General features: G+C 41.8%; 1 protein-coding gene across 1 annotated transcript; it reads right to left on the reverse strand.

The window, feature by feature from the left end:
- Positions 1-6034: 6034 nt before the first annotated feature.
- Positions 6035-12486, reverse strand: LOC106605190 (sialic acid-binding Ig-like lectin 5). Its single transcript, XM_014200572.3, has 9 exons — positions 12437-12486; positions 11738-11898; positions 11176-11559; positions 8836-9156; positions 8334-8591; positions 7928-8212; positions 7623-7749; positions 7332-7407; positions 6035-7159 (listed from the first exon to the last, which is right to left on the reverse strand). Exons 2-9 carry the CDS (start codon positions 11796-11798, stop codon positions 6767-6769), a joined length of 1905 nt encoding a protein of 634 aa, XP_014056047.2. The 5' UTR covers positions 11799-11898; positions 12437-12486; the 3' UTR covers positions 6035-6766.
- Positions 12487-18584: the final 6098 nt, after the last annotated feature.

Below are 18584 nucleotides of genomic sequence, written 5' to 3' on the forward strand. Positions count from 1 at the left end.
AACTTGTTTTTGCGAGCACACCTCACTTTTTCTGATTCTGAGCTATGCTTCACGGTGCTAAAATCAAATAATGAGAAATAGTTCACTCCAACAGAGGCCAGGCGTAAACACTTAATGCAATTTGTTTGGGGAAAAGGTTAAGATTTACATAACGGCCATATCTCAGATTGCTATTATTAGTGGAGGAGTGTATTAGTTTGCAGAGGTAGAGGGGTGTCTTGCAGAGGAGGGATTTGTAAATAAATGTGAGCCACTGGGATTGACGTTGAATGTTCGGTGAAGGACAGTTGATGGAGGAGTATAGGTCACAGTGGTGGGTTTGGAATGGTCCGGTTAGTGAGGAAGCATATGGCGGAGTGGTACAGTAACAGTGGTGACCCGTTATTCAGGGCAGGTGGGGCAGAGCACCACACTTTTAGGTATATAAAAAATATATATATATTTATATATAAAAATATATATATTTATATATAAAAAAAAATTGGGGGGGGCTTGCCTTTTTTGCATGTTATTTTGGCATTAATACGTGTCACATATCAGTTTGCAAACAATGTTAAAAAAAAGTCATTGAGTTAATAAAGCCGCTTACAAACATGGCCTCTTTTTTGCTTTCTTGAGTAAGTCAACTCCAAAATGCAGGTGTTTCAGCCTAGCTCAGTGCTTTCTGTGGTGGTGGAGCTAGCCAGCAGAAAATACAAAGCGTTGCGCCTGAGTTTTCTGTCATGATTGGCTCAGTTTTCTGTCACTCATGGGACAGTATGTCATACCCAATTTTAAGGTCAGAGCCCGAAAATGTTTGCCTCTTGGGTTCTGCCATGGAGTTATATTAGAAGTGCCCATCCAAGAATGCTCAAGGTCATTGGCAACAGATAGAATGACGTCAAATCACGTTATATGTAGAGTAGCTTTGATTGGACTGATCATGTCAACATTTACTTTCAAAGTCTTATCTAGCAGTCATCATCAGTTGTCATCAAGTCAACAATCTACTGGCAAATCATTTTTTAATCCTTGTCATATGAAACGTAATAATAGATTATTATAGAAATTATAGACAAAAAGTATCGGTGCTCATCGGCCATTGTACATAAAGATTACACAACAAGTTGGAAATCGCAAATTCAACATTGAGTCGTTTGGAAGGAATCAGCGGCTAACTGTAAGCGTTGCAAATAAAAACACTAACGTTAGTCTGCTATTCAATGGAGTGGCTGTGTTTTCTTTTTCAAAGTTCCCACCATAAATCCATGGAATGCCAGACTTTGATGACAAAGTTTGATGACAACATTTGCCCACAAAGGACCGCTGAGTCCAAAAATGTCTGGTATGCTGCTGCATATTTATTTATTTATTTATTTATTTTATTTTACCTTTATTTAACCAGGTAGGCTAGTTGAGAACAAGTTCTCATTTGCAGCTGCGACCTGGTCAAGATAAAGCAAAGCAGTTCGACACATACAACAACACGGAGTTACACATGGACTAAACAAAACATACAGTCAATAATACAGTAGAACAAAAGAAAACAAAAAGTCTATATACAGTGAGTGCAAATGAGGTAAGATAAGGGAGTTAAGGCAATAAATAGGCCATGTTGGCGAAGTAATTACAATATAGCAATTAAACACTGGAATGGTAGATGTGCAGAAGATGAATGTGCAAGTAGGGATACTGGGGTGCAAAGGAGCAAGATAAATAAATAAATGCAGTATGGGGATGAGGTAGGTAGATAGATGGGCTGTTTACAGATGAACTATGTACAGGTGCAGTGATCTGTGAGCTGCTCTGACAGCTGGTGCTTAAAGCTAGTGAGGGAGATATGAGTCTCCAGTTTCAGAGATTTTTGCAGTTCGTTCCAGTCATTGGCAGCAGAGAACTGGAAGGAAAGACGACCAAAGGAGGAATAGGCTTTGTGACCAGTGAGATATACCTGCCAGGGAGGTATGTATACTGTAGCTGAGAAAGTAATACTAATTATATGTTGTGTAGTGAGCTGTTAGTAGCCCATGTGCCTCACTCTAGTAATTTGGTCTATTTTCACCAACACGGTATTGTAAACACATTGTTCGTGGCCGATATGTGCTTGTTTGAAAACTTTTTTGTACAGCTTTGACAGTGCTACTGATAGTAGTGGTGGCGCTTGGCTTGCACGTGCAAATTCAGCACACACAACATTCTATAATAGAATTGTGTTATTTGACGTGTCAAATTAATAGCTTATTTAACATGTCAAATAGTGTTATATGACGTGTATATTTTTTGACACGCAAAGACCCAAACGGCATTCAATGTGCCTCACCCAAATATTTGGTGTATTTTCACCTCTTAATTTCACCTAACCTCTTTTAGAGAAATGTAATCATTGAATATTGTTAGAGCTTTCATTGTCTTTTTATATGCCCCATTTATTTATCCTATGATTCTGACTTGTACAGGGAGTACACTGTAAGAACGGCCCATGTTCTGAATTCTGTCGCTGTACATTTCAAAAGTGCTGAACAAATAGTTATATTGACTACTTCTGTTGTCTGTAACGATCGTCGTAGAGAGGGGACCAAGATGCAGCATGGTACGTGTTCATGATTATTTATTTAAATCAAACAAACTCTCGAACAAATATAACAAAGGGAAACGAAAGCACACAGTTCTGTAAGGTACAGAAACACAAAACAGAAAACAACTACCCACAAACACAGGTGGGAAAAGGCTGCCTAAGTATGATTCCTAATCAGAGACAACGATAGACAGCTGCCTCTGACATAGAATGTCCACCCCACACCCTGACCTAACAAAATAGAGAAATAAACCGTCTCTCTCAGGTCAGGGCGTGACAGTACCCCCCCCCCCCCCCCCCGCAAAGGTGCGGATTCCCGGCCGCAAACCTGAACCTATAGGGGAGGCTTCGGGTGGGCATCTATTCTTGGCGACTGCTCTGGTTCAGGGCATAGCCCCCACTCTGCCCGCTGATCCCCCCGCTACTGTGTCGCCGGAGGAACCAGACCGTGGATCATCGCCAGAGGCTCTGAACTGCCGACCGCCGCCGAAGACTCCGGGCTGCGGACCGTCACCGAAGACTCCGGGCTGCGGAGCGTCGCCAGAGGCTCCGGACCGGAGAGCGTTGCCGAAGGCTCCGTGCCATGGATCATCACCACAGGTTCCGCGCCATGGATCATCACTGGAGGCTTCTTGCCATGGATCATCACTGGAGGCTTCTTGCCATGGATCATCACTGGAGGCTCTGGGCCATGGATCATCACTGGAGGCTTCGTGCCATGGATTATCACTGGAGGCTCCGGGCCATGGATTATCACTGGAGGCTTCATGACATGGATCATCACTACAGGCTCCGGGCCATGTATCATCACTGGAGGCTTCGTGCCATGGATCATCACTGGAGGCTTCGGACCATGGATCATCACTGGAGGCTTCGGACCATGGATCGTCACTGGAGGCTTCGTACGTGGAGCCGGAACGGGTCTCACCGGACTGAGGAGACGTACTGACAGCCTGGTACGTGGAGCAGGCACAGGGCCCACCAGGTTGAATAGACTCACTGGAGGGAGAGTGCGAGGAGCAGGCACAGGACGTACTGGGCTGTGGAGGTGCACTGGAGGGAGAGTGTGAGGAGCAGGCACAGGACGTACTAGGCTGTGGATGCGCACTGGAGATACATCGCGCATCACCGCACCACCCGGTGCCTGACCAGTCACATGCTCACCACGATAAGCACGGGGAGTTGGCTCAGGTCTCAACCCTGACTCCGCCAATCTACCCGTGTGCCCCCCTCCCCCCCATTTTTTGGGGGGGGCTGCCTCTCGTGCTTCCGTCCTTGCCATGCTAGTTCCTCTCTCTCTCACTCAAACAAATATAACAAAGGGAAACGAAAGCGCACAGTTCTGTCAGGTACAGAAACACAAAACAGAAAACAACTATCCACAAACACAGGTGGGAAAAGGCTGCCTAAGTATGATTCCTAATCAGAGACACTGCGATAGACAGCTGCCTCTTATTAGGAACCATACTCGGCCCAAAACAAAGAAATACAAAACATAGAATGCCCACCCCACACCCTGACCTAACAAAATAGAGAAATAAACCGTCTCTCTCAGGTCAGGGTGTGACATTGTCGCTCGCTCATTAATGTCTTAATCGAAATTACGGATAGCCTCATATCCGCTTGTCGTCCCCTTATGCCATAGTTTGTACATCTCAGTTTGAGATGGGCACCGTTTGTCACAGTTATAGTGCAATTAATGTATTGTTTAGTGTTGTGTTGGTGTTGTGTAGTGGCTTTGAAGGCATGCATCCCACATTATTATTTTTTGCCTCACCAAGATTTACATGCTAAAATCGCCACTGTACAGTAGGTACAGTGCATCCATTTTGTTGAGGACAGTTTAAGGGGCCAGCTTGCAGACAAAGGGCTGTGAGTCGTGTTAGTTTATGGTTCAATCAGGTTTGTACAATGCTGTTTGTACTTACACATCACAGTTACAACAGTGGAAGCTGGAAGTGCTGTTGAGGTGTTGAGCACACAAACTCACCAGCATTTTCTCTTGTCACATTAGAGGTTGTGAGTGTCCAGTCCAGATTTATTCTGTTCCAAAGCTGCTAACCTGTTCTTACTCCAGGTGATGTTAGATGATGGTGGTGGGTAGCTGTCAACACTGCAGGTCAGATTCAGGGTATCACCCGCTGTCACTGTGTTACAACCAGAGATCTTGGGTTCCTTCACAATTAGAAAACAAAGTGCATATGCAGGTAATCATGTTCATGAAATAGGGTCCACGTCGTGTTGCCCTGCCAACCGCTCCACGGACAAACAGAGCGAGGCCCTGGCCTTGGTGAGGATTCTCACACCCATGATGGCATCCACCATGCAGGCCACCAGGGGCACAGGCATGGCCCAGACCATGGTCTTCAAAGCGTCCATCTTCTGGGTAACCAGGACAGGGGAGAGAGTGGGCAAGGCCAGGAGAAAGGCATGGGCCCAGATCACTGGGAGGTCCCTGGGGAACTCAGTCGGGGTCTCAACTTACTTTTGAGGGTTAGAATAGTAGAATACACAATATTCAATTTCGAAATTTGGTTGTGCATCAGCAGTTTTTCTCTTGTTATGTCAGTCACTGGCAGTCATTCAATTAGCCCACGTCAGCAATTTATGTTGTTGTTGTTGATTGGTAAGTTAGTGTAAACATGTTGTAATAATGGTTGGTTACCGACCGAGGGGGACCCATTGATCACTATCACTCAGATATCATATTAAAAACCGCAAACATTTATCTTCACCCTATGGCAAAATGTATAGAATTGCAGCAAACTTGCTCAAAAACTTCAATATTTTCTCTATGCCCCATGGCAAAAATCTGTAGAATTGCAGGAAATTAAATCTAAAACATGCATTTTTTCTCTACGCTGCCAAGAGGGGAGGCCTAAAATGTTGTGTTCGCAAGGTGGGGAAACCAAATTTTGCTTAGGGCCCCCTAAAGGATAGGGCCGGCTCTGACTACATATGTGGGTATGCAGACCAGTGAGCCACTGCGGCCCTCAGATTTCTTTGTGGCCTCCACCCCCATCAAAGTTGCCCATCCCAGATTTATACCATTGGTAGCCTATAATTACTGTTGAACGAAATTTGCGGAGATGGTAGGTTGGAAATAGCTAAAGAATACACCATTTATACATTCTTTTAACAGATTTCTGAGAACAAACAACTTAAAATACACAAGGCCATTAAGTGAGGTAGTGCCTCAATATAAAACAATACTGCAATAATGCACAAAAATATTCTCATATACGGGTTAGCTGACAATGTCATTAAAACGATACACACGCTTCAATGGGGCAGAAGGCCATGTGTTGTGGTGATTCTGGATGGCCAGATATCTAGCAACAATGAGACAAAGCTGCCATGTGGGGAATCGTAGGTGGCTCGTTTCAGCCAGTTTTTTTTTTAGGTGCTTTATGCTAATATGGCAAACATTTGCTAGCTAGCTAACCAACAACTGTAAAAATGTATTTGAGAGACAAGTGCTCATTGTGCAAATTTATTTATATTTTCAAAAAGCATTGGAGACGAAATATAGTTTACATGTTGTCAACAATCTAAGCCAACCCGTCTGTTTTACCCCATAGTTGTACACGTATCTGTTTGGTTGCTAAACAACCAACCCGTCTATAGCACACAACTTTTAAAGCATAAAGTACTTTTTTTCTTGATTCATTTAATTTGAGCTCTCTGGCTAGCCCAAAATGAGAATTCTTTATGACATTTTGCCAAAATGTACTGCAGTATATCAGTGTTCTATGTACAGAAATGTATTGGTTACAACCACACATACTACATAATATCCCCACCCACAAAAATGAAAGGAAAGAGGAGTAAACAAGAAATGGTTTGACCTCTCTACTTTTCCAAACCACATATTTGTCAGTCCTTCCTCATGGTGACAAAACAGAATCCTTACAAAAAGTGAAATGACGCTTCCTTGAAAAACATTACAAAAACATTACCAAAACTTGCTTCTATGTAGAACTACAAAATATTCTTATTGAAAATGTACAACCACCAGATACATACAGTATCATCTGACACAGGGCTGTAAAATAAAGCATTTACCAAAACTCTTAACTACAGTAGTTTCAGTTTAACAAAAGTCCTAGTATCATCATAAAACTTTTGATCTGGATTCAGAAAATTATATAAGAACCCATGGCTATATAGTACTGTATTCTATCCCCCACATTACTAGCGAAAATATCTGTGTCACTCACCACCACCCATAATAGCCTTGACGTTGGAGTAAAGCACTGTATCCTCATCTGTCTCTGCTGCCGGCTTACCGTTCTCTTTCTCCTCATCCTTCCCCATCATCACACCACTCCCCTCTCCTCCATCTTCATCCCCTTCTTTCTTCTTCTCTCGTTTGATTTTGGCGTACTCTGACTCTGTTGTGGTGGTCTTCTTCTCTGCCTCCTCAGGAGTCTTCTTCTTCAGCAGGGAGTAGTTGATACTGGCGTAGTCCACTTCATTTGGATCTTCCCTTGTGTCAAATTTTCCTGCAGCTCCACTGGTCTGGGGCCCTCCGTTTTCTGCTCCCCCTCTCAGCTCCAACTGCAGAGGGGTCTGTTCACCCCGCACAGCCCGTCCTGCATCCGTCTATGGAGTAGATTACAGAAAGCACTGTGTTAGGAGTCTTTTGTTAGCTTGGTGGTCCCAGATCTGTTTATGCTGTATTATCAACCACAGAAAGCACTTCGATACTACTATTGCCATGTCAATGCTAACTAAATGTTGGTAAAACTGAATAAAGAAGGAAACTGGTACGCACCTGTTGGTCTTCACATGCCACCATCTCCAGGTTCATTAAAGGGTTTTTGGAGTCCTTTGGGATCGTCTTTTTTTGTCTATGGAAAATATTACAAATGACATTTCTCAATAAATATATTTTGGAGGGGTTAGCAAGCACGTCCATTACAATAAGGTGCAAGGCATTGGTGCTTTTGACAATATATCTGATTCTCATGATAGTAAATATGAATTTCTAAAGACAATCTGCAATTGATTTTAAAAACAACACTCATATGACACTAAATGTACTTCAGTAATAGAATTCATGTACCTTTTACATTTCCCTGTCAAACACAGGAAGATACAACAGATGGTGGCTGAGAGGGCTGCACCAATCACAAATGCAGTAATCAGTTTTAGGTCCGACAGCATAGCTATAATGTCTTCCCATTCCTTATCTAAAAAGAGAACAACAACTCTGTATGTAAAATTACATTACTTCATATCCTCTGGAAGAAGAAATTGCAATTTTCCTACTCTCAGCCTAAATGTACAGAACATTCTCAATATTGCAAAAATTGGGTGGGATTGGGAAGCTGTGGCTCTCTAACCAAGTACCTTGACTTATATATTTACCTTCTTGCTTTTCTTGGCTCTTATTTTGGGTTACCTGTAACTTCTCTCTCACTACACCCACCACATTTCTGCTGACACACTCCACAGTGATGTTGTTGTAGTTTCCAACAAGCAGGCTGAGGGTGCTGTTCACTGAGGAACCCAACACTGACGTAGTGTTCTCTGTGTTGAGCTCCAGCAGTGGCCACTCTATGAGGGGTAAGGGAACCCCCTGACTGACACACACACAGGTCATGACCTCTGCCTGGTCCACACACCCAGAGCCAGGAAGAATCACAGGAAGGTCTGGAAAAAGACAGTGAAAAGAGAGATATTGGTGATAGATTGACGCTATAAACATGGCAACATAATTCCAGATCATAAAATATTAAATGAGTTTGTATATTTCAATCCAGTTTGTACTTACACATCACAGTGACAATGGTGGAAGCTGTCATTGTCCTGTTGTGGTGATGAACTGTACACACATACTCCCCAGCATGTTCTCTTGTCACATTGGAGATGGTGAGAGTGGCATTTTCAGTGTAATTCTGAAGTGGGGCACTTGTCCCGTTCTTACTCCAAGTGATGTCAGATGGAGGGTAACTGTCAACACTGCAGGTCAGATCCAGGGTACCATCCTCCTTCACCATTTTATTTCCAGTTATTTGGGGGTCTTTCACATCTTTGAGTGCAAAGAGTTTCTAATTTTACACATTTATTTTTACACATACACTAAATTCAAACTATATTGGTTGAAGGACTAATAACAATGAATCATGATTAAAAAGGGAAAAAGTCAAAGCCATGACATAACTGGGTGTAGACTACATATTGTATAATTTGTTTATTATGAAGGTTAATCCTAGGTTTCAAAGATTCTCTGGAATAAGATGTTTAATGTAAAATGTAGGATCGATGGTACTCACATGACACATTCAAAGTTACTGTCTCTTCAATTGCATATGTTTTCTGGAAGGTTACTTGACACGTAACCATCATGTTGTGGTGGTCAGCTAAGGGGGTAAAGGTCAAAGTTGAGAAGTGGGTTGTTGTCACATTGGTCAGGTCCTCTCTCATCTGTATGGTGGTGTTGTCTCGAAGCTCAGTGATGTTGTCTCCTGTCCCTCTCCATGTCCATGTTATTTTAGGAGGAGTTCCAGAGCAGATCCCTGGGGCAGTGCAGGTCAGAGTAGCTGGTTCTCCCTCTGTCAGAGGAGGAGTCAACACTGAGGGCTTCTGGGTCAGAGCTGGAGGCAGGAAATACAAACACAGAAGTGAGTTTTACATCTGTGTACAAAACAGCAGTGACACATAATCAGCTGTATGAGAGCAGCAAGCATGTGCTGACCTTGAATGGGAGTTTTCCCAGTAACGACATCTTGTCCTGTTATGAGAGGAGCAGGGTTGGGGAGTAACGGATTACATGTAATCCGTTACATGTAAGGGATTACAAAAAAACGGTAACTGTAATTCATTAAGTTACCAGCAAAAATATTGTAATCAGATTACAGATACTTTTGAAAACGAGATGATTCAATTCAGAAAGGATGTTTGCAAAAAATGTTTTCACACTTCTCTGTTTTCTCAATGACATTCAAATCAGCATTGAGAAATGGCGCGAGTCTGACTACAAGTCAGAGACCACTATGATGACACTCCAAATGTGTTTGATGAATCGCGGGTTAAGAGCAGGAATAGGCTTTTTGTAGGTGACAGTCCAAGCTATGTCTTCCAATGGTGCGACTGCTATCGGCATCCAAAGATTATCCAACTTGAATAAACTATTGGAGGCAAGGATGACAGCAGTGGTGTAGTCTACGGTGATACGGATATCACTTATTATGGATATCTACATAGCGCATTGATGTGAATCACACTACTCCTCTCTCATTCAGCTATTTGCGCCGTACGGATTGTGGTTGTTGTGGATGGCTTCTCACAAATCTAAATGTGCATTGGAAACATATAATGGTTGAATTCAAGAAGTTTAAGCTGTTTTTGAAACCAGTGGACAGCCAGTGAAAAATGCACTCTTGCAAAAGCTGAATAGTGAGGATCCAAGCCTATGGAATAAAAGTGGGGCTTTGTTGCTCAATCTAAGTCATGCTGATTAAAAAGAAAAATCCATAGGCCTAATGGACACGTGCTCAAACTTGCACACTTTTGATAGACTTAAAAGGGAAATCTGTAGTTTCTACATCCATTTAAAAAAAAGATATATATCCATTGATTCTTGGAACAGTATTACTTATAAATGCCTCATGAGCTTAGTTCAACTGTCACACTCCATGAGAACCCAAAATATAAGCTTGTTTTACTCCAATGTTCGTAAACATTGTAAATGTAAACAATTACTGTATAGCCTCACAACATGGTTAAAACAATAATTGTTCTATCATGGATAGTCAGTCCTTGCATCCACAGCTCTGTCTATTCATCTGAGAGTGGTTACATTTCTCCTGGCCCATCCCTCAGCTTTTTACCAAAATAGAGACGGGGCAACGATTTTGTTATTGTTTCATCTGTGGATTTGCCCTTTAAACAGCTGCATATTATCATGATATCAAAGTGTCACCAACAAAAAGGTAAATAATAGGCCTATAGCAAATGCAGCATATGGCATTCATTTTTCACATGCAAATAGCACTTTTCAGTAGTGCTCAAAGCATGCCATTCAATGAGTACAGCATTTATTTTACAACTCTAATCAATGAGCCTAATCAGTCCTCCATGACATCAAAATCATAAACAACAGAGTAGGGCTGGCTAATAAGTACTTAGTTTTGGGGTCATGCTCAGGTAAAACAATTTGGCTAATCTATACTTCCATATTTCCAAGTCCTTTTAATCATATTATTATACATGTATGAGGTGGAAAGTGTTGGGTTAGAAGAAGCATACATAACCAACCCATGAAGTAAAATTGAACATCCATATATGGCCAGCAATGTAAACTGTAACATTGATTTAATTTGCAATAGATGTCGTTCAATTGGTAACATAGATTTTTGTGTACTTCTAATGCCTCTTTATGTAATCAGATGACGTTACTGAATTTGGGTAATCCAAAACTTACGTTACTGATTACATTTTTCGACAGGTAACTAATAACTGTATTGGATTACATTTAGAAAGTAGCCTTCCCAACCCTGGAGAGGACTTTATAATAAGGGAGCCTTGAGGGGGAACTTGGCAAGTGTGAACTGTATACAATGAACTACAGTAATAGTCTGTCACTGTAACTGGTAATAATAGCAATGAAGTACCTTTCACTGTGATTTTCACTTTCTTGGGGTATGTATTTGCATTTAGAAGTCTGAATTGATACTCTCCAGTGTCATTCTCTCTGATGTCGTTGATGATCACACTACAGTTCTTCTTTGTCAAATCAGTCTCTAGTAGGGACACTCTCTGTTTATAACCCTCCTGAGCTTTAGAGGGAGTTTCAGAATGGATAATTATGTCTTCATCCGGATCACAATTGCCATTTTTTTTACATTTTAACCACATTGCTGCAGTAGGGTTGAAGTTCTTTGCATGATTGAAGGTACATGAAATTACAGCACATAGTCCCTTTTCTCCTGTTATCTTTGCAGGACTGAAGGCGATGGTCCAGGGTGATGCTGTTCGTGGTGATGGTTGTTGCTGTCCTGATGGAGGGACATTAATAAAGTCATGAGTAATACAGAAAGCACTTCAATACTACTTCACTTGTTTGTAACATTTTTCATGATATAGTATCTATTGAGATATTTGCCATACCACTACTACTACCACATCTACTACTGATTATTATAATAACGCTAGTAGTGATAAAAGGGACCTTACTTTTGCATGTGGCTCTCTCTGTCAGAGAGAGAAGTAGAGTTGCCCAGATGAGGACCCACATCCTGCCTCTACTGCACTTATGAGTCAATCACAGCACCGGGGTCTCTCTCCTCTTTCTCCTCTTTCTCTAATGGTCACTATCTCGGTCTGTGTCTGCTGGTCTGGAGCACAAGACGAGTGTGAAATAGAATATGAAATGGTGTTGTGATAATAACAACATATAGCAATACACATATTAATATTTCATTACACCTTTATGAGTGCTACAGTGGCATTCATAACAACCTTCTTATCACTTTTATTCAACTAAGATGCATTTTGCTGTAATGCCTAGAGAGGATGTCAAATAAACATTTACAATCACAGTTCATATGATGCCTTCTTCATAATGCATTACAAACACATTTATAACTCCTTATGAGTGACTCCTTATAATACAATATAATGCCCAACATAGGCGCTAATAACTGCTCATAAATATATTTAACTGCATTCAGAAATCTTTATACCTAGGCTATATAAAGCCTTTTGAAGCAATATGTTGAAATGCCCTAAATGAATAATAGAATATTACCATTATATTACTTAGTCATAATCAAGTTTTAACAGTCATTCAATGTAACGAAATAAAACTATATAATGGTTTAATAGCTTGTCTTTTGATCCATGCAGAAAAAAAATACTGAAACAGCACATTACCTCTCTCTGTGTGCTCTCTCTTCCTGTTGACTGTGAGCCCTGTGTGAGTCTCTGATGGGTGTGAACTGTCACTTCATGTCCCCAGTCTGTTACTCCACCCTCTAACCTGGTGCTGCAGCCAGGAAGTTCCTCTGTACTATATCGTCCAGCCATACTGTACTGTATGGACCATAATCAACACAAACCCATTAACCAGCCCTTATAACCCCATCAATCCACAACCATCCCCCAACCTCGATCAACATTGCAATCCCCTTGCCTTTTATATTCAGATGCAGTTTTATTTCACTATAAGAACGTTTCTATAAGATTTCTAAGATTGGCTGTTTGTAACATGCAGTGGTTTAAAGTACTGAAGTAAACATACTTGAAAGTACTACTTAAGTATTTTTGGGGGACATCTGTACTTTACTATTTCTATTTTTGACAGCTTTTACTTTTCCTTCACTACATTCCTAAAGAAAATTATATACTTTTTACTCAATACATTTTCCCTGACACCCAAAAGTACTTGTTTCATTTTGAATGCTTAGCAGGACGGGAAAATTGTCCAATTCACACACTTATCATCCCTACTGCCTTTGATCTGATGGACTCACTAAACACCAAATTATGATAAATGTGCTATATTTCGTATTGGATCACTAAAAAAGTGCATGAAATGGATGCATTCACTACTGTAAGTCACTCTGGATAAGAGCGTCTGCTAAATGACTAAAATGTAAATGTAGTTGACCAATAAAATGATCTGACAGAGATGTGAACAATTCTCGGTATATCACAAAATAAATTATCTCCTTCAATACATTTTTATAGAAAGTTATCTTGCTACCATGGAAAGGAAAATACCTGTTTATGTGTGGAAAAATCACCCAGATTAACTCTTTAGTCATATCACAGTTTACCTATTTGCTTATGGTTTTGCCTACACCTAGCAACCTGCAAAAAATATGAAATTGTATTTGGAATAGCAAGCCAGACAAAATTAAAAGAGACTATTTATATAATGAATATGAATTCGGAGGGCAGAAATGATAAAATATTAAAGCATTAGACCTCTCACTAAAGGCGTCAGCCATACAAAGGTTATACTTAAATCCAAACTGGTTCTCCAGCAAATTAGAAAGAATGTCTCACCCCATGTTCAAGAACGGCCTTTTTCCCTTTATTCAGATTACAACCACTCACTTTCGGTTATTTGAAAACCAAATCTTCTCCAAAATGTCGTAATTTTTAAGCAAGCCATAGAAAGTTGGTTGCAATTTCAGTTTAATCCACCAGAAAAGACTGAAGAAATAATACAACAAATATTGTAGTTAAACTCAAATATACTAATATATGCCTTTATTTAAAAAAAAAAAAGGTATAATCTTTGTCAATTATATCATAAATAGGACTGGTGGAGTTATATCACACATGCAGCTAACACAAATATATGGAAATATCTGCTCTACCCAAAATTACAACCAACTAATTGCAGCATTACCGCTAAAATGGAAGAGGCAAGTTGAAGGGGATAAAAGTAAAGAACTTGTCTGTCGGCCATGCATTAAATACTAAAATTGGTTAAAGAAAATTGTGATAAATAAAAATATATACGAGTTTCATTTAACAACCAAAAAAATGACAGCTGTGCCATATAGATTACAAAATAGTTGGGAAGAGATTTTCGATGTACCGATTCCATGGCACATGGTTTATGAATTGACATGCAAAATGACGGCGGATTCAAAACTTTGAATTTTTCAATTTAAATTATTTTGCAAAATTCTTGCAACCAATAGAATGTTATATATATGGGGGATAACACCTTACCAGCTCTGCAGATTCTGCTGTGAGGAGGCAGAGTCATTAGATCATTTGTTTTGGTACTGTCCATATGTAGCTCGTTTTTGGTCACAGATCCAGGAATGGCTGAAGAATTGCAACATTTACCTGGAGCTAATGCTGCAGATAGCATTACTGTGTGATCAATAATTTAATAATACTAATATCAAAAATGTTTATCTTTAATTTACAATCTGTAGAAACTATGAGAATAGAAAGGTTCAGAACTTTTGTGAAGCATCACAGGACAGTTGAAAAATATATGGCAAATAGAAATCCAATATGGATGGTGTTAAGAGATAGATGGGAGGGGTTGAATGGAGCGGAAGAGTGGGACTAATAAAAACAAGATAACAAATGTAAAGTATACTGTGTCTGTAAAATGTATATAGGTTCAGAACTTTTGACAAATAGAAATCGAACTGGATGGACATCAGAAATAGAGAAAGGCCGGGACCAAAAACAAACAAAATATTAATATTGTAAAATAGATTGTGTGCTTGAAATGTATATAGTATGTATAAGCTGGAAGTGGAAGCCTAAGTGTTGTTGTTCATTAGTTTACTCCAATTTGGGGAGGGGTGGTAGGGTTTGCCGGAAAAAAACGAAGGAAAATATATTTTAATAAGATGTGTATATATGTATGTGTTTGTATGTACATATGTACTGTATATGTATGTATACTGTATGTATACTGTATATGTCACGGTTGTCGTCGGGAAAGGAGGACCAAAATGCAGCAGGAATGTGGATGCTCATCTTTACGTTTATTGAAATAACGAAGTGAACACCAAAATAACAAAAGAACGAACTCACGATCAACGAAACAGTCTTGTAAGGCTTACTCACACTAAACAAGAAACAGGCAAAACAAGAAACAATCTCCCACCAATTACAAACACAAACACCCCCTAATATATAGGACTCTCAATCAAAGGCAAATAGACAACACCTGCCTTCAATTGAGAGTCCCCACCCCAATTAACTAAACATAGAACCAGACTCACTAGATTAAACATAGAAATACATGAATATAAAACAGTGCCCAAAAACCCCGGAATACATAAATCAAATACCCTACTAAATAAAACACCACCCCGAACCACATAAAACAAATACCCTCTGCCACGTCCTGACCAAACTACAATAACAATTAACCCTTATACTGGTCAGGACGTGACAGTACCCCCCCCCCCCCCCCCCCCCTAAAGGTGCAGACCCCGGACGCACCTCATAAATAAACAAAAACCCAAAACAACAACAACAAAAAATCCCCCTAAACTAAAGGGAGGGAAGGGAGGGTGGCTGCCGTCACCGACGGCACTGGTGCTACACCCCCCCCTCCCCAACCCACCTATACAGGTGGTGGTTCAGGCTCCGGCCTACTGTCCTCCAGAATGCCGACAGACTTAATCCGATTCGGGCCGTAGGCAGACCTCTTCCACTCCACACTATAGGCAGACTCAATCATCATACAGTTCATCATAATTCCTTTTAAATTGTCATGCTTACTCAGTTCAGGGTTGCTGCTAGACTCCCTTGGTTTCAGGTCATCGGCAGACTCTGGGCAGTCGGGCCGCTCTGGCGACTCCGGGCAGTCGGGCCGCTCTGGCGACTCCGGGCAGTCGGGCCGCTCTGGCGACTCCGGGCAGTCGGGCCGCTCTGGCGACTCCGGGCAGTCGGGCCGCTCTGGCGACTCTTGGCAGTCGGGCCGCTCTGGCGACTCTTGACTGGCGGGCAGCTCTGGCGACTCTTGACTGGCGGGCAGCTCTGGCGACTCTTGACTGGCGGGAAGCTCTGGCGACTCCTGACTGAGCCGACGCACTGGAAGCCTGGTACGTGGTGCTAGTACTGGGGTTATCAGCCTGGGAACACGCACCTCCAGGCTAGTGCGGGGAGCGGGAACAGGACAAGTCGGACTGGGCTGACGCACTGGAAGCCTGGTGCGTGGTGCTGGTACTGGGGGTATCAGCCTGGGAACACGCACCTCCAGGCTAGTGCGGGGAGTGGGAACAGGACGAGTCGGACTGGGCTGACGCACTGGAAGCCTGGTGCGTGGTGCTGGTACGGGACGTGCCAGACTGGAAACACGCACCTCCAGGCTAGTGCGGGGAGCGGGAACAGGACGAGTCGGACTGGGCTGACGCACTGGAAGCCTGGTGCGTGGTGCTGGTACTGGACATGCCAGACTGGGAAACCGCACCTCCAGGCTAGTGCGTGGAGCGGGAACAGGATATATTGGACCGTGGAGGCTTACTGGGGGTCTCAAGCTCAAACTTGGCATCGCCTTTTCTGGCTGGATGCCCACTACCCCCTGGTAAATGCGGGGTGCTGGTATAGCGCGTACCGGCCTAAAAATACTTGGCCTCGCCATAGAACCCATTACCCCGAAGCACAAGACCTGTCCATTAACTGGCTTCCCAGAAAAGGTGCGGGGATTTGGCCTGGGGCTCCAAACTTCCCCCGCCAAACTACCCATATGCCCCCCCCCAATTTTTTTTATTGGGGCTGCCTCTCGGGCTTAATCGGCAGTCGTGTTCCTCGGTAGCGTTCCCGGTCTTTGCTCCACTTTTTCCATGGGCCCTCTCCGGCCATAACCTGTTTCCATGTCCATTTCTCTCGTTGGTCCAACTCGAATTCCCTCTGCTCCTTCCAGTCCACCTGTTGCTCCTTCCTCTGCTGCTTGGTCCGTTTGTGGTGGGAGATTCTGTCACGATTGTTGTTGGGAAAGGAGGACCAAAATGCAGCAGGATTGTGGATGCTCATCTTGACGTTTTATTTAACTCAAAAATACGAACACCAAAATAACAAACAACGAACTCACGATCAACAAAACAGTCTTGTAAGGCTTACTCACACTAAACAAGAAACAATCTCCCACCAATTACAAACACCCCCTAATATATAGGACTCTCAATCAAAGGCAAATAGACAACACCTGCCTTCAATTGAGAGTCCCCACCCCAATTAACTAAACATAGAACCAGACTAACTAGATTAAACATAGAAATACATGAATATAAAACAGTGCCCAAAAACCCCGGAATACATAAATCAAATGCCCTACTAAATAAAATACCACCCCGAACCACATAAAACAAATACCCTCTGCCACGTCCTGACCAAACTACAATAACAATTAACCCTTATACTGGTCAGGACGTGACAGTATATATATATATATATATATATATATATATATATATATATATATATATATATTGGAAATGATGCAGACAATTACATTGATGGAAGCTACAATTACATTTACATTTACATTTTTGTCATTTAGCAGATGCTCTTATCCAGAGTGACTTACATTTCATACATTTATTATTATTTTTTTTTAAATTCCCGTACTTTTCCTGTTTTTTTCCCGTACAATCTATCCGCAATATTAAAGCTAATCTATCCCCTAAAAAATAAATAAAAATACAAATAAAAAGAGAGCTTCCCTGGTCATCCCTACTGCCTCTGATCTGGTGGACTCACTAAACACAAATGCTTTGTTTTCAAATTATGAGTGTTGGCGCTTGCACCTGGCTATCCGTATATTAAAATAAACAAGAATATAGTGCCCTCTGGTTTGCTTAATATAAGGAATTTGAAATCATTCATACTTTTACTTTTGATAATTAAGTATATTTCAAACCAAATACTTTTAGACTTTTACTCAAATAGTATTTTACTGGGTGACTTTCACTTTTTGTTGAGTCTTTTTTTTATTAAGATATCTTTGCTTTTACTCAAGTATGACAATTGGGTACTTTTTCCACCACTGGTTAAATGTGCATGTGCATAATATGGAGAATGCTGTCATGTCCTGACTAGCAGATGGAGCTGTTGTAGTAGTTTGGGGGTCAGGACGTGGCAGTCTTGTATGTCTTGTGACTCCTGATCAGGAACAGCTGGGAATCGTTGTTCCTGATTGGGAGTCATATATGTAGGAGTTGTTTGTCACTGGGGTTTGTGGGTGGTTGTTTTTACACTGCGTGTATAGCCTGTAAAACTGCGACTGTTGTCACCGTCATTGTTTTTTCAAGTGGATGCTTTACTCTTTTTTGGTAATAAATAACCATGAGTATTCACATACCTGCTGCGCCTTGGTCCATTCATGAAGACAACCGTTACAGAACCACCCACCAAAGGACTGCCAGAGCGGCCAGACTGCCAGGAACTGCCAGAGAGGCCAGACTGCCCTGAACTGCCCGAGTGGCCCTCCTGCCCTCCGGCGAAGCCCGAGTGGCCCTCCTGCCCTCCGGCCCAGCCCGAGTGGCCCTCCTGCCCTCCGGCCCAGCCCGAGTGGCCCTCCTGCCCTCCG

Source organism: Salmo salar, chromosome 05 (assembly GCF_965601325.2).
Source record: "Salmo salar chromosome 05, fSalSal1, whole genome shotgun sequence".
In the NCBI taxonomy this organism is placed as follows: domain Eukaryota; kingdom Metazoa; phylum Chordata; class Actinopteri; order Salmoniformes; family Salmonidae; genus Salmo; species Salmo salar.